General features: G+C 41.2%; 2 protein-coding genes and 1 pseudogene across 4 annotated transcripts; 1 reads left to right on the top strand and 2 right to left on the bottom strand.

Moving 5' to 3' along the window:
• Positions 1-59: 59 nt before the first annotated feature.
• On the bottom strand, positions 60-1,481 carry acyp1 (acylphosphatase 1, erythrocyte (common) type). 2 transcript variants are annotated; one of them, XM_020501157.2, is made up of 3 exons: positions 1,356-1,481; positions 831-919; positions 60-492 (listed from the first exon to the last, which is right to left on the bottom strand). In XM_020501157.2, exons 2-3 carry the CDS (start codon positions 909-911, stop codon positions 274-276), a joined length of 300 nt encoding a protein of 99 aa, XP_020356746.1. In that variant the 5' UTR covers positions 912-919; positions 1,356-1,481; the 3' UTR covers positions 60-273. The 2 variants fall into 2 exon arrangements, with proteins under 2 accessions (XP_020356746.1, XP_020356747.1); XM_020501158.2 differs by having other exon boundaries at positions 831-915; positions 1,356-1,460.
• An 8-nt stretch (positions 1,482-1,489) lies between these two features.
• zc2hc1c (zinc finger, C2HC-type containing 1C) lies at positions 1,490-4,510 on the top strand. 2 transcript variants are annotated; one of them, XM_020501156.2, is made up of 3 exons: positions 1,490-1,694; positions 1,871-3,483; positions 3,592-4,510. In XM_020501156.2, exons 1-3 carry the CDS (start codon positions 1,640-1,642, stop codon positions 3,820-3,822), a joined length of 1,899 nt encoding a protein of 632 aa, XP_020356745.1. In that variant the 5' UTR covers positions 1,490-1,639; the 3' UTR covers positions 3,823-4,510. The 2 variants fall into 2 exon arrangements, with proteins under 2 accessions (XP_020356745.1, XP_020356744.1); XM_020501155.2 differs by lacking the exon at positions 1,490-1,694 and having other exon boundaries at positions 1,702-3,483.
• Positions 4,511-5,706: 1,196 nt separating this feature from the next.
• Positions 5,707-12,951, bottom strand: LOC116353446 (serine/threonine-protein kinase Nek9-like; annotated as a pseudogene).
• Positions 12,952-17,291: the final 4,340 nt, after the last annotated feature.

Raw genomic sequence — 17,291 nt, 5'->3', positions numbered from 1 at the left:
AGTTTGCGAAGCAAGATCAAACACGCCTTAAATCATCAAGCAAGAAATATACAATTAAATTGTGTTAAATATTTTATTTTAGTTGTATTTTAAATATTACACATTAACACACAATTCAGAGTTAAGGCCTAACATACATTGAAATAAGTTTAAATTATTTACAGTACATTTCTAAAGCTTTCCATTTCAGGAACTCTAACAAAACAATCCTCATTTTAAATAACAAGTATATCTCACATGTTAGTTTGGAATGTAATACTGTATGAAATAAATTCAAGGGCGAACTATTTTGAACGTTGAGTGATCCAAACTCTTGACGTTCTTCTCATTCTTGAACTCTGCTTTGATGATTTGTGACTTGGGGCTCCCAGTGGACTTCAGCCAATCCTGCATCTGTCTCACCTTGTTGCTTGGACCTTGAAGCTGCCCCTGCACAGTTCCTGCCTCTGTGTTCTGCACCCAGCCGACCAAACCTAGCTTTTTCCCCTCTGCCTGAAAAACACCACCAAATATGGCAGAAGGAGAGGTCATCATTACTCAGGAGTACTTCCTTGAAGAGCCACAAGGTATACATATTTTTTATTCCAGTTCAGCACTACAACCCCTGATGTGTCTCGGCCAGGACCTCCAGGCCAGGGCTGCTTACTCCTGCTAGCATGACTGAGTGACAAAGAAATGAAATGAAGCACATCATACAGCTGAAAACATAAATGAGTAGCTATGAAAGTATGCTAATTGACCATGTGTTACTAAGCATAGGTATGAAACATGACTTTCAAATGGCAAATAATAATAATGGCTTATGTCCTACTGTTGTATTGTATTCTTACCTGAGTGTATTTTCGAAAAAATACACCTTGAACTCTCCCAAATATTTCATAATCTACTGAAATCATCTCTTCAGTAGACATCCAGCTGTCTTAATGAAAAGCAAAAAAATATATAAATATTTTTGAAGAGTTGAATTCAATACAAATGCGAGTAGCTACCTAGATAGTTTGGCCAATCTAGCTGTTTTACTTCGTTATACCTATTTATTAGTCTCAGACATCCCAGACCTAGGGAACATTGCGGTCTGCCTAGAGACTACCTATTTATTGTAGTTAGCTAGTTGCAGATGTAACTAGGTTACTTACAGCTTCACCAAAACAGCATGCTTAGCCATAGCTTTGGGACACACGGTCTGTGTACAGACTCCCTGTGTTGTGTCCCAAAGCTAGTTTAGCCTCCACTTTCATTACTGTAGCTAGCTAACTAGCTTGCTAACCTGTGATCTTCATTTGCCCCTTATCAGTGCAATTAGAACAAGCGCATAATATTGTCATTGTTTATATAGCTAGTTTACTAAATCATACCTTAGCTCAGCTTTCTCCAAAATGGTTTGGCAGTTTGGAGATTCATTCAGACAGCTATTTTTCGTAACATCCGGTCAATGCTTCCGGATGACAGCACTGCACCAATCAGAAAACGTTAACAAAATACTTTGTTTCTAGGCAACTGATACCAACAAAACAGGTGCCAAGTGTGTGCATGTTGCTACTTCTGTCAACATTTTCCACATTTTGGAGATATTCACAACCTAATTTTAAAGAAGATAATTAGTCATGTCTTGGAGTAGCCATTGCTAAGCTGTAGTGAAATGCTGAAAGAGAATCACAAAGAGAAATCTGCCAATTCAAGAAGGAGAGCAGCTGGTGAGTCAATTCATGTAACGTTTAGCTAGCTAAGTCATATAGTTAACTAGCTAGGTCTCATCTTCTCAACAAGTAAAATCAACCCATAATCAGCTATTTCTTTGGGGGTATAATTATGCATCGGTTGCAAATGGCTCCGCATCCTCACCCTGACCCTTTTCTTTTATTGGATAAAGAAGTGATATTGGAAAAACTCCCACCTGTGAAGGACCGCTCAAGAGCTTTGCATCAACCTTTGAAACATCAGACCAGCCTTCGAGAGCAACCTTTTGAGGATCATAGACCAAGGGAAAGGACTGCCATGAATGAATGGCAGCAACAGTATTCCCAAGAGACATTTCCTCAATCCAAATATTCCTCCCAAAGCAGAACACATAACTCAGCAAGGACAAAGTATGTTTACCCTGAAGAACCAGGTGATATTGTGTCTGGGGGCAAAGCAGATGGAGTGGACAAGGCATTTTCACTGAAGCCTGTTTACCATAAAAGAACTCTAATCATAGATAGGTTGAGTAATGACGAGGTAGCTTGTAAACCTAATGAGTTTCAAAGACTCCCTCCGTATTTTCCCTCGCCACCACATGATCATTCAGAGTATGATAGAAGAAGTGGCATAATAAGCCATAGAAGGCCGGCTGAGGATCCTTCACCATCATTGGAAGAGAACACAAACAGCAGAAGGGTTGCTGGGTACAAACGATCAAAGGGAGAGCAGCAGAGGCTGGATTATGAGCGGAGGATGGCAAGGAAAATTGAAATGGATAAACTAATACTTCAGGAGAAGCTGTTGAAAACTCAGGAAAAAGTGAGAGAAATGCAGCAGAGGGAGAGAACTGTCTCAGGTGATAACACTAAGAGGGCAGAGAGGCATATTAGGAGACCAGTGGAAAGAGAAAAGGAGTGTATCGAGAGCAAGGTGTCCTCAGCTGAGCAGAGAAGGGAAGGGGAGAGAGTTCACGAGATGGAAAGGAGGGAGAGGTTGATGATGAGGGATAAAAGCCGGGAGGATATTGAGTGGCAGAGAGAGAAAAGAGAAGAGTTAAATAGGGAGAGAAGAGAGAAGAAGAGGGCACTTGCAGAAGAGTGGGAGAGGTTGGAAAGAATGGAAAGGGAAATTGTGAACAAGCCAGAGTGGAGTAGAGACAGGAGGGCTGAGAAGGACCTAGAGCAACAGAGGGAGAAAAATGGAGAGTGGAGCAGGAGGGCTAGAGAAAGGGAGAATGAAAAGGATACAAATTGGGAGAAGGAGAAAATATTTGAGAGGAATAGGTGGGAGAGGGAGAAAGTGAAAGAGAGAGAACGAAATGGGGAGAAGGTTGAGAAGAAAAGAGACTGGGAGAGGGAGTATAAGTGGGAAAGGTCTTCTAGAGAGAGGTATGTTTCAGCTGATGATAAGAGGAAGGAGCGTGACATATTTCATAGAGGGCTGGATCAGGAGGGACAGCTTAAAACTGCACATAGATCAGTGCCAGGGAGCCGCAGTAGCATCAATTGTAGAAAAATATCTCGAGAAGCTTCCCACACATCACCCTCGGTTCACCGCCAGTCAAGTCGGCTACTGCAAGTGGAACTCAGCCCAGTGGAGAGTGCTGACAATGCTTGCCTCCAGCTCATCCCTTGCAGGATTTGCCACAGAAAATTTGCTGCAGAGAGACTAGCGAAGCACCTTCAGGTCTGTGAGAGGATGCAGCGCTCCAGCCGCAAAGTCTTTGACTCCTCCAAGTACAGGGCCAAGGGAACTGACCTGGAAGAGTTCATGAAAACCAACTCAAGAACCAAGTCTCCTGAGGTAAGAGTTTTTCCCCAATTTCTTTAATATGAGGAAATAAATGGTATTTTTCTCATTTCTCATGCCATTTCTGAACCCTGGTTAATATGATTTTGGCTTGATTTACAGCTAAAGAAGAGCAACTGGAGGCAGAAACACGAGGCATTCATTCGTAATCTGCGCCAAGCCCATGTTCCAGCAACAGGTGCTTTGCATCCCCAACCACCTATCCAAGACAATGATGATTATGTGACCTGCCCTCACTGTGCCCGCCGATTTGCCCCTGGGCCAGCAGAGCGACATATCCCCAAGTGCCAGAACATCAAGAGTCGCCCTCCACCTCCCCGCCACCGCCGCTGACAAAACCAACTAATTTGCAATGATGTTTATAAAAAAGCATTCAAAACTACATTTTACATTTGAGTCATTTAGCAGAAGCTCGACCTACAATTAGTGCATTCATCTTAAAACAGCTAGGTGGGACAACCACATATCTCAGTTATAATAAGTACATTTTTCCTCAATAAAGTAGCTATCAGCAAAGTCAGTGCTAGTAGGGCAGAAAAAGTCAAGAGCAAATGTTAGTTCACAAAGGGCAATTATTTTGTATATAAAATTGTAAAAAATTTGGGGGGGGGGGGTGCTGTGGGATTATTTAATAAACTTTTGAAGAGGTAGGGTTTCAGATGTTAAAACTAAAACCCTGATGCAATTTGTTACCTAAAAGCCTCTGCATTAACTTACATTCTTATAGAGCAAAATGTACAAGTATGGCATTGTGGTTTAGTATGAGAGTATTTAGTTTAAAATAACATGTTTGTTCAAAAGAACATTTTGAATTGTATAGTTTTTACACATTTTTCACACTGCCTTTGAAGTGGGGGGGAACTAAACTATTTAGATGTCATGTCTAAATTGTAAATACTGTAGCAATACAGTATCAGATACTGCCGAACAAGATTGACAGTCTGCAAAAGGGTTCAAAGAAACTGAAAACCAACGAGAACAATTGGTGGATTTTGAAGCACAATAAAAAATTAAAAAATTGCTTTGTCTATAGTGTTTAGTTCATTTCAAAATTCATCTGACCAAAATGGGTTTAAATTTATTTTACATGAAGCATAACACAAAAGTGTCTCTATGAATGGTGGAACGTAAGACCACTAACGGTACAGCAACGCCATTTTATAATGTTGCATAAGCTAAGCTAAACTAAGCTAAGCCATTGGAAGAAAAAAATATTGCAAAAATACAGTATAGATGTAATATTGCAACATTAAACAAACTGTATAAAAAGCATAGCCTATTCTTTCTATTTGTGCACAATTCTTGGTTTAAGAGTATGCAAAAGCACTAAGGAATAAGGACGTTTTTCTCTTGCACTGATAAAGGAAATTCCACCAGTGTTGTGTACTGTATCAATTAACTGCACACCAACCAAGAGTTGCAAGCCGTTGGTAAAGGACATTTAAAAACACACACACACCACCCAGAGTAAACAAATATACAATGTGAATATTACACTTTTCACAAATAGTGTCAAAAGGATGAATCAATACTCAAAAACAGGATGAACACAAAGACAATATAAACCTGAAAAAGAAACAGTTGAGAAAACATCTAATAGAAGAAACAAAATATTACCATTAACTTTACAAAAACAAGCTTTTCTACATTCTAGGAAGAGAACTGTACTAATGACATCACCTCTTAGAGAAGGAAGATTAACCATAAAATGACCATTTCCTCCACTTAAATACTGGTTAAAACAAATTCAAGGTTATCATCTTAAGCCAATAAAAATTAAAAGATTGTCTATATTGAATCAGTAGTTTGAGTTATGTAAGTGAAAATGTTAACACTAAATACTTCTTTGGTAAATTAGATGTAAGAGAGACAATATTTGGTATACCTTTGGCTATTTGAAATAGTATTTAGGCTTTTAGTTTTACAGCATCACATATGAAGAACAGGGCTCACAGGGCTTTCGAAATTAAATTAACAAAAAATAAGTACTTGAAATTCACATTGGAACATACTTTTGTGTGTATATATAGTGTATGTGTACACCCCTTCAAATGAGTGGATTTGGCTATTTCAGCTACACCCAGTGCTGACAGGTGTATAAAGTGTGCAAAGTTGTCATTAAGGCAAAGGGTGGCTACTTTGGAGAATCTCAAATATAATACTATTTTTGCACAGGGTCACTGCAACTCATTGCATATAGGATAGGACAGTTTTTGCTCACGGATTTGCCCCAGCAGATCTGTCCCCATCATGGTTGGAGGCTCCTCTCTGTCCTGCCACAGGCCTGTGATCGGATTGGTGGTTGCTGTTCTTTTCAGTTCCTGCTTTGCGCAGGGTCAGATGGTTGATTGCTGACCAGAGTCTCTCGTTCTCTTTGAGCTGGTCACTGAACTGTTATGAAAGAGAACTCTTGATAAAACTTGTCTGCATAGCAAATGGAGTTAATCAGTCTAGCATAGGGACTCGAGTCAGTGTTACTACACAACTTTGCCTACAGGGATCACTACAGGTGCTGGGTTGAATAAAGAGAACATACAGAAACAAAATCAATGAATGTTACATTTATATCTAAGCCAGTGGAGGCTGCTGAGGGGAGGACGGCTCATAATAATGGCTGGATCGGAGTCAATGGAATGGCATACAACAATACCATTGGCATCAAACACATGGAGACCACGTGTTTGATACCATTCCAGCAATTCCACTCTAGCCATTACCAAGAGCCCGTTCCCCAATTAAGGTGCCACCAGCCTCCTGTGACCTAGGCCTATTGGCTACATTGAGGTTCTATCAGGCATTAGTGCGTAAGCCTAAGCTTTATGTGCGCCAAATAGCCTGCACACTGATCGCCAAAAGCTTTTGGGAATGGGCAGAAAAAGTTCATGTCTATCCACTGAGAGAAAAAGGCCAATGTCAGAGTTTAATTCAATAAGAGATAAGCTGTGAAATGGTGTTGAAAATAAATAGAAGGGAGGGGCCAGAAAACCTGTTTGGGAAAGATTTGGTGAAGTGGTAAAATACTTATTGTTTTCTATTGTGTTATTGACTTGTTTATTCCATGTGTAACTGTGTTGTTTGTGTCGCACTGCTTTGCTTTATCTTGGCCAGGTCGCAGTTGTAAATGAGAACTTGTTCTCAACTCGCTTACTTGGTTAAGTAAAGGTGAAATATATATATTTTTAAAAGACAATGATAGCATATTATTTGTGATGATTGTGAGGCGCTACACAAATTCGACAGTCACAAGACGGGACTTCAAATAGGCCTATGGCACGTCAAGGGAACTGTAGCCTACTGTTCAGATGGGTTAGATGGAAACTGACTGTAGGTCTGTAACCACAGTTTTAATATTTCTTGCAGCAAATTGACACACTACCACTAGTCTATAGTGAGTAATGCTTACCTGCTTCTGTAACAACTGACCCGGGTACCACTAGTCTATAGTGAGTAATGCTTACCTGCTTCTGTAACAACTGACCCGGGTACCACTAGTCTATAGTGAGTAATGCTTACCTGCTTCTGTAACAACTGACCCGGGTACCACTAGTCTATAGTGAGTAATGCTTACCTGCTTCTGTAACAACTGGATCGGTGCCTCTTCGTGATTGACTGTCTCTCGAAACTGTAAAATAAAATGGCGACAACTACAGAGAAACACAGAACAAACAAGCAACTGCACCAGAATACTGTCTCAACTAGCCTTGTGCTGTAACAATCTGTGTAAGGGGTTATCTTGCACATACCTCTGCTACCTCATTACTTGCTCTGGAGCAAGTTGGTGCCTCCCCTTCTACAGGCTCCTGCCTCCTCCAACCCGTTGTCCTGCAGGTCATCATAGAGCAGTCTGGCGCTCTGAGAAAGAAGGAGCCAGTGGGCCAGGTATTCAGCCTCTGGAATCGGGATGAACTCTGCATCCTGTAGTTCCTGTTAGGGAGGGACAACAACATTCAGTGGCCATAACCCTCTTTGTTCAGGCTTTTATTATGCTTGTTGTTTTGAGTACAAACATGGCGCAGCCAGACGGGGGAAAGAGCTGTCGCAAGTCTGGTTCGTCAGAGACGTTATGGAGGTCTTGATGTGTCGCTCGTCTGTGTCATCCTCCTTAGTGCCCCCCCCCCAATCACCCTTCATGTAGCCCTGGCTCACTCTCCAGATCCACAGTGGAGGTAGAGGCCTGGCCCAGGCCTTAGTGTGAACCGACAAACACCAGGACACACCATGTGGTCAGTACAGTACCACACTGGTATAAAACTATTGACCTGTTCAGATTGTGAATGTAATGACGAAGTAACCAGAGAGACCATGGCCATCTTACTTACCACTGCCAATTAAAAGTCCACTGCTGTTTGAGCAGATAGTTTTAGAGTTGAGAACCTTTTCTGTAAACAGGGAACATAATCAATCTCAACTGTATTTTTCAATAAATTATTAGCTGGTGTTAGAACAGAAGTTTAGTGGCTAACCCATGATGAGAATGGTGTGCCAGCCGTGACAGGAGTGGTATGGCACATGGTGGAGGGAGCCTAAAATGGGTTGTGGTAAAGCATTCCCAGGCATCCGTTTCCTGCTTTTCCCCAGGCAAAGATCTGACTGTCTGAAAGGATAAGAGATTAGCCAATATCCTTCTAGAACCTAAACAGGGAATCTACCGGTACTCCATTAGATTGAGTCCTACTTTTGTAGCTCAGAGCAGAGGACTCCCTGCTAACAGAATAAAGCAAAGAAAAACAAGCACCACAACTCTAAGCTGCATACACACATTAAACAGCATATTCAACAACATGCTGCAACAGAGAATGTTGAAGTTTAGTTGTTTTTCTGACCCTCTGTGGCTGCGATGGTGCCCGCAGGACACTTTGCTGACCACCTCCCCTCCCCCAAAAGACCCCAACAAGAGCTGGATGCCCTGGTGCTTCTTGAAGTCCTTCACACCAAGCTGACCATAATTTTTTGCAGCCAAAGGTCATCAGCCTGCAAGGTCAGAGTTCAGTCAGAACCACGTCTTGATATAAAATTCAACATACTTTCAATTGGGGATCAGAAAAAAAGAGCAGAGTCTGGTAGCTGTACAGTTGATGGCAGCAGTGTGGGTCTTCCCAGCAGAAATGACTTGCATCTTATACCTGGCCAGCTGCTTGACCAAAGTGAGTGTAATGGTGTATGGTATCCTCTGGTAGGCCTGATATTAATTTTTTTTTTTTTGTAATTAATTTTTAACCTTTATTTTACTAGGCAAGTCAGTTAAGAACAAATTCTTATTTTCAATGACGGCCTAGGAACAGTGGGTTAATTGCATTATTCCTTATTTTAAAGCAATGAGAAGAGGCTGTGAGTGGATCCTAGTATGTTGAATGTGATGCTGTACCTCTCCAGGAAGGTTTAAGGTTGATTGTTGTTCCCACAGGCCAGGACTTTGCCAGAAGGTTCCATCAAGGCCACAGATGAGATACTGGCTCATTTGGGAATCTCCACCTGTGAACGCCAGACGATACACAACATTATGTTTCCTATCGATTTAAATGGTGCATTCAAACACATTTTCATTCATTTGTCTGGATGATGAAATTGAGACGTCATTGCCCCTTTCCCCATGTGCAGAATTAAATTATATGTTCAAGCTCTCTGCTGGAAACTAGAGGGCAGGATCTTACTTGCATGAGGGAGTTATAGTCATCCTCACAGTCCTGGCCAAGACTGAGGAAAAGGCCAACTTCATAAAGGAATTATGTCCTTCATCATAGCTCCATCTACTGGCAAGATAAGGTGGGACAACGGATATGGAGCTTGAGGGAGGCATGGTGGTAGACATACAGTACTGATGTGTAGCCCAGTATACGCTGTTCTGGTACATACCGGGCTCTCCACAGCCCCAGGAGTAGATGTCTCCCCTGTGGGTCAGCACCACCACATGGTTGTCTGCACAGGACACCTGCCTGACAGGCCACACCTCTAAGAATTCCAACAGCACAGGCTCTAGCACCTACCAGCCCTGCTCGTTCACCACTCCAATACAGCCATAGCAGTCAGAAGCAAACATGTACATCAGGTCCTCATCTGAAACGAAACAGCATGTTGTCAAACTAGACCAAATCTGTCTGAATTGTATCGGTGTTGTAAAAAGACAGAAACCGAGCCCTCCCACTGTAAACATCCTATTCTACTGGAGTAGTGCTCCACACAGACAGACTAGTGACACAGGCAGTGAAATCAGCTCCACAAGCGACCTGACAGGTGGCCTTTCCCTGCAGCCTCTCAACCTTGTGTGGCTGCTGGTACGAGGCCTGGGCCCCATGGCCCAGCTGGCCCACCATCTTGGACACAAATGAAACCACGACATCAAGAGCACATGTTTAATCAACAAAAAACAACTTTAAAGTGCTCAAAATGTTTTTTCTGCCTTGGACTTATAGGAACATGGTACTCACAGCCCAAGTGTGCAGCTATTTCTCCACGGTAACCACAGCAAAGTGGGTCTCCCCTGCACACACATGCTGACCTCTGCTTTCACCTTTAAACACATCTGCCACGCTGATCCTCAACACTGGAGCTCCCCAGGGGTGCGTGCTCAGTCCCCTCCTGTACTCCCTGTTCACCCATGACTGCATGGCCAGGCACGACTCCAGCACCATCATTACATTTGCAGACAGTGATAACCCACAACGACGAGACCTAGCCGGGTGGTGCCAGAATAACAACCTATCCCGCAACATAACAAAGACTAAGGAGATGATTGTGGACTACAGGAAAAGGAGGACCGAGCACATCCCCATTCTCATCGACGGGGATGTAGTGGAGCATGTTAGGAGCTTCAAGTTCCTTGGTGTCCACATCACCAACAAACTAGAATGGTCCAAACACACCAAGACAGTCGTGAAGAGGGCACGACAAAGCCTATTCCCCCTTAGGAAACTAAAAAGATTTGGCATGTGTCCTGAGATCCTCAAAATGTTATACAGTTGCAACTGGTGGTTGCATCACTGCTTGGTACGGCAATTGCTCGGGCTCTGACCGCAAGGCACTACAGAGGATAGTGTGTACAGCCCAGTACATCACTGGGGCTAAGCTGCCTGCCATCCAGGACCTCTACACCAGGCAGTGTCAGAGGAAGGCCCTAACAACTGTCAAAGACCCCAGCCAACCCAGTCATAAATTGTTCTCTGCTACTACATGGCAAGCGGTACCGGAGTGCCAAGTCTAGGACAAAAAGGCTTCTCAACAGTTTTTACCCCCAAGCCATAAGACTCCTGAACAGGTAATCAAATGGCTACCCGGACTATTTGCATTGTGTGCCCCCCCAACCCCTCTTTTTATGCTACTGCTACTCTGTTTATAATATATGCATTATATGCATTATGTCATACAGTATACTCCAGCTATCCATACGGGCCGTCAGACACATGGCACTGCTCGTGGTTACAATTAGCTATACACTCGCTGCTACCATTTTTCACACCTGCCTCCAAACAGAAGTCATGTCCCTGTGGCAGAGTGAAGAGCCATGGATGGAGCAGACTACAAATACAGCAGGCTTATGCCCACAAAGGGCCAGAACAACCACACTGCTCTCTGGACTTGATTTGGTTTGAGTATCCAGTCTGCCCACCAAATCTGTTCACTGAATGTAATCAGCTCTGCAGTAACTATAATGTGTGTGTTAACTTCATTCAGCACTACGTAATTGAGATCTACATGGTCAACATAACACCAGAAAAGCACAGCTTTCCAGGCTAATACTTACAATGTTATCACACAACTTTACAAGGTTTGTTTTAGTTAGGAAGATATTCAGCGTCTTGAAATCCCTTCAAGAGAAGAATAAAATAGGTCAGAAAAAAGAAAACTGTGACCAGACCTAATAATAAGGACTTTTGTATTCATAACCAACACAGCTTACATACAATACAAATGATCAAAGCAGCTCATAGCACAATCATTGAGGAAAGTTTGGACCCAACCCTGGAATTGACCTCTACAGGATACCAGCCTTATGAATGTGAGCCACTGCAGAGGTAACTTGGTACAGGTACCATATGACAACCTAGGGGAATTTAAGATGTTTTAGATATTAAAAACTGGCAGGGAAAAGATGAAGTTGAATGTTCACAATTGTTCTTATCTAGAACAAAGTCAGAGCCAATGTGTGTACAATACACCCTTACATCATGTTGTGTTTCACTTTCATACCTCCTCAGTGAAGTGTTTCCCCTTCCCCTTCTGTTGGTTGATTTTATAAAAAGGATTTCCTCCTGAAATTGAATAGATAGTGGTCCCTTTCAATTGATACTGTAACTGCCAGACCATTACAATTGGGGCAATCATATTTCAGTTGAGCCAATATCATTATCCCGGCATACATAGTATCACATTTAATAAGGACACATAATAACACAGCTTTAATATCCCATATGTTTTTCATACAAATACACCACATTCAAGTGATAAGATGAAGCCATATTTCACCATTACAATATGCAAGCTCAATGAGCAGAGTATCCTTGTCCATGAAATGTTTGAAGTAGGCTGTTGATGTTGTGCTGTAGGATGGAGAGGATGCTGATCTCATTTGTGATATCTTTATGCTCTTTATCTGAGAGGCAGTTCAAGTCCGCCTCCTTACACACCACCAGAGAGTTGTCCTGTAGAGTGATTGACAGGGGACAGACAGAGAGAGGTCAGGATGAGATCAGAAACACTTTAACTTTGAAGGCTACAACAAATAACACCCCAAGAGACTTCAGGCAACAAGACTTCACTGCAATTACTTACTCAAAGTTAAAATATTAATGTAATTCATTTTCTTTTTTCCATTGTGCTTCTGCTATTATAAAATGTAATAGAGTAATAATAAGATAATAATAACAAGATAAAATAGTGTATATCCCTAATAATGTACTATACATGATATAGGCTTTAATCAACCAAACTGTTCTTTCAGCAAGTAAACAAAGGTTTGACATTTACAAAAGGTTGTTGTTTTCCTGCTGGGATCAAATAAATACAAACCATGCCCTTACACTATTACTCTTGAACAACGTGACTAATAGCAGTTTTGTCAAGCGGTTTGGGAATGTAATGGATCTTCAGCTCTCTCGCAAGCCTTTCTCACTGGGGTATGAAAACTAAAGTAGACTGGCCATCTCAGAGGCTAATGGCCAGGTTTGGTGGGAGACTCACTCAGCATGCAGGAAAAGCTATTGTAGATCACTAATAAAACAGGCCTAATAGATCAGTACATTTTTTATGCATTTTGCTCTGACAGAACAGAGGTGTGTGCATGTGTGAATGATAGAAATAGTGCTTGACCTGCTTACCTCTGTCTGCTTCGCCAAATGCCCCTTTTCCAAGGATCCAGATTGGAATGTAATGTAACTTTTCTTCCTTGCCGTTGTATTCTGACAAAGATTCACTGACAGAATATGAATTTAGTGAGGTGAAATGCCTTTCATAGTCTTCCAGTGGCATTTTGAGTATAATAAGCGGAACACAACTGTAGGCCTAACAATTGCAAACTATTTACAAATCAATTGCGTAAACAAACTCCTATTAATTTAAAATAACATTTTGGGGGGAGTAGAATGTACAGAGAACTGCTATACATTGTATCAGTAAAAGTGAGCATATGTAATGAATACGAAGGACAAAAATGTGTATATTCACAAGCAGAGCGCGGCAGGTATTTATTTCGCCTTCGCAGAATGCAGGAATCGTGGTCACAGGCAGGCAAAGGTCATCCGAAAGGATGCAAGTTCAAATCCCCGAGCTAACAAGGTACAAATCTGTCGTTCTGCCCCTGAACAAGGCAGTTAACCCACTGTTCCTAGGCCTTCATTGAAAATAAGAATTTGTTCTTAACTGACTTGCCTAGTTAAATAAAGGTAAAATAAAAAATACACAGGTAGGCAAACACTAAGTGAATCAAAACTAGGACTGAAGGCTATACCTGGTTTTCACAAACGCGCTAGGAAAAGGCTTAGTAGAGTCAAAACGAACAATACCTCACAAAGGCACAAACAGAATGATCTGAACTAAATAAGGAGCTGATGAGACCAGGTGAGTAACTAACACAGGTGAAATCATTGAACAAAAATGAAAGACAGGACTACGTTCAAGAACACAATGAAATAGAACACAAGGTTGGCTAAGAAAATAAATACAGAACCTTACATCATCATAGTTACAACTGCTTCAAAATAATTATCCCACAGCAATAGTGTGCAACAATGTTGTTGGTTTGCTAGTTACCAAGATACTTGCAAATATTTTGGCCTGGTCTTTCGAAACCTTTGGACGTTGTTAATGCGCAGTAATACAATAACCATCTCCCCTGATCTCTGATAGTAATGTATACAGAAAAGAAGATATCTACAGTTTAAACACCCACTTTACTAAATTTACATTTTGGAAGCTGACAGTACCGCTCACTCGACTGTGCCACAGCACAAGGAGTCCATCTTTTTCATTTCTATGCATTCACTAAAGACCCGGAAACACTCAAGTTACTAGTGCTTAGATCTGAATGGTGGCGCAGCGCAAAGTCTGTGGGCAGAAGCAAACTTCATAAATCTTCATTTAGACTGTGTTTCTGTAGATCTCAGTGCGCATTAATACCCAACAAAATCTTACTGCACTGTCCAATTGTTCAGTAACTATTACAGTGAAAGAATACCATGCTATTGTTTGAGAAGAGTGCACGGTTATGAAAATGTATTAATAAACCAAATAGACACATTTGGGCAGTCTTGATACAACATTTTGAACAGAAATAAAATGATTCATTGGATCAGTCTAAAACTTTGCACATACACTGCTGCTATCTAGTGGCCCAAATCTAAATGCCTGGGGTGGAGCAATATATTATTTGCTTTCTCTTGCATTTCAAAGATGTTTTATTTTACCTTTATTGAACTAGGCAAGTCAGTTAAGAACGGCCTAGGAACAGTGTGTTAACTGCCTTGTTCAGGGCCAGAATGACAGATTTATACCTTGTCAGCTCGAGGATTCAATCTTGCAACCTTTCGGTCACGGGTGAGCTCACCATTTATCGAAATATTTGAGTAAAACACTTTCTAGAAATCGAAAGTAATCCGACGATGGGTAGTTTTTGCACGCAGCCATGCTTTATTTTCTCACAGAAACCAAAGATAATAAGAGAAGACAAGATGAGTTTGGTCTGTTTATGCATGTTGAAGGGGGTGTGTCGTCTACAATTTTTCACATTCCACCATTCAATTCCGGAAGTTCTCAAAAAAATGAGTGGACCCTTACTCACCATATTTTGTTATAACATCTTAGGCGTGGAATGACGTAAACCATACAAAAACAACACTAAACAATATGGAACACAAAGCTTTTACTATCTCATCCTGGAATATACAAGGTCTGAGGTCATCTGCCTTTGGCCTAAAGAGCAGGAACACAGACTTCATCAAAGAAATTGGAAATACAGACATTGTCATCCTACAAGAAACATGGTTTAAAGAAGACGGACCCACTGGTTGCCATCTAGGCTACAGAGAACTGCCAAACTACCAGGTGTGAAACAGGGAAGAGACTCAGGTGGTATGCTAATTTGGTATAGAGCAGACCTAACCCACTCTATTAAATTTGTCAAAACAGGAACATTTTACATCTGACAAATGGCCTCATGTGTGCTACTTATATCCCCCCACTAGAATCCCCATACTTTAATGAAGACAGCTTCTCCATCCTAGAGGGGGAGATCAACAATTTCCAGGCCCGGGGACATGTACTAGTCTGTGGCAACCTAAATGCCAGAACTGGACAAGAACCTGACACCCTTAGCACACAGGGGGACAAACACCTACCTGGAGGGGACAGCATTCACTCCCCCATATGCCCCCCTAGGCACAACTATTTATTTATTTTTATTTAACCTTTATTTAACCGGGTAGGCCAGTTGAGAACAAGTTCTCATTTACAACTGCGGCCTGGCCAAGATAAAGCAAAGCAGTGCTACAAAAACAAAAACACAGAGTTACAAATGGGAATAAACAAACATACAGTCAATAACACAAAATAAATGAAAAATAGAAAATCTATGTACAGTGTGTACAAATGTAGAAGAGTAGGGAGGTAGGCAATAAATAGGCCCTAGAGGCGAAAATAATTACAATTTAGCATTAATACTGGAGCGATAGATGTGCAGATGATGATGTGCAAGTAGAGATACGAGGGTGCAAAAAAGCAAGAGGATAAGTAATAATATGGGTATGAGGTAGTCGGGTGTGATATTTACAGATTGGCTGTGTACAGGTACAGTGATCTGTAAGCTTCTCAGACAGCTTATACTTAAAGTTAGAGGGAGGTATACATAAGACTCCAGCTTCAGAGACATTTGCAATTCGTTCCAGTCATTGACAGCAGAGAACTGGAATGAAAGGCGGCCAAAGTAAGTGTTGGCTTTGGGGATGATCAACTATGACAACATAACCAACAAAAAAGGGTCACAACTCCTGCAGCTCTGTCGCACGCTGGGTATGTACAGAGTCAAAGGTAGGCTTCGAGGGAACTCCTATGGTAGCTACACATACAGCTCATCTCTTGGCAGTAGTACTGTAGACTACTTTAATCACTGACCTCAACCCAATCACAGCAAAATCACACTACTTGAACAGAGCTTTGCTCAATCATGAGGCATCAAAGCCAAAGGAGCTGAATAATATTAGGAAATGCTATAGATGGAAGGAGAGTAGTGTGGAAATCTACCAAAAAACAATTGGGCAACAACAAATTCAATCCCTTCTAGACAATTACCTGGACAAAGCGTTTCACTGTAATAGTGAAGGTGTACACCTGGCAGTAGAAAACCTAAACAGTATATTCTCTCAGCTTCCCTATCAAAAATTAATAAATTCAAACAGAAAACCGAAGAAAATGAACAACAATGACAAATAGTTTGATGAAGAATGCAAAAACCTAAGAAACAAATTGAGAAACCTGTCCAACCAAAAGCATAGAGACCCACAAAACCTGAGTCTATGCCTTCATTATGGTGAATCACTAAAACAATACAGAAATACACTACGGAAAAAGAAGGAACAGCACGTCATAAATCAGCTCAATGTAATTGAAGAATCCATAGACTCTAACCACTTCTGGAAAAATTGGAAAACACTAAACAACACAAAGAATTATCTATCCAAAATGGAGATGTCTGGGCAAACCACTTTTCCAATCTTTTTGGCTCTATAACAAAGAACAAACAGTAAAAACATATACATGATCAAATACAAATCTTAGAATCAACTATTAAAAGACTACTAGAACCCACTGGATTCTCCAATTACCTTGAACGAACTACAGGACAAAATACAAACCCTCCAATCCAAAAAGGCCTGTGGTATTGATGCAATCCTCAATTAAATGATAAAATATACAGACAACAAATTCCAATTGGTTATACTAAAACTCTTTAACATCATCCTTACCTCTGGCATCTTCCCCAATATTTGGAACCAAGGACTGATCACCCCAATCCACAAAAGTGGAGACAAATTTGACCCCAACAACTACCGTGGGATATGTGTCAACAGCAACCTTGGGAAAATCCTCTGCATTAGCAAACTTGTTCATTTCCTCAGTGAAAACAATGTACTGAGCAAATGTCAAATTGGCTTTTTACCAAATTATCATACAATAGACCACGTATTCACCCTGCACATCCTAATGGACAAACAAATATGTTCCGGTCAGCCTCAGAGAACAACATCGACCTATACGCTGACTCGGTGAGTGTGTTTATAAAGAAGTGCATTGGAGATGTTGTACTTACTGTGACTATT

Source organism: Oncorhynchus kisutch, linkage group LG14, assembly GCF_002021735.2.
Source record: "Oncorhynchus kisutch isolate 150728-3 linkage group LG14, Okis_V2, whole genome shotgun sequence".
NCBI classification, from domain to species: Eukaryota; Metazoa; Chordata; class Actinopteri; order Salmoniformes; family Salmonidae; genus Oncorhynchus; species Oncorhynchus kisutch.
The sequence above is the reverse complement of the archived record's forward strand: the minus strand, read 5'-3'. Positions and strand labels throughout refer to the sequence as shown.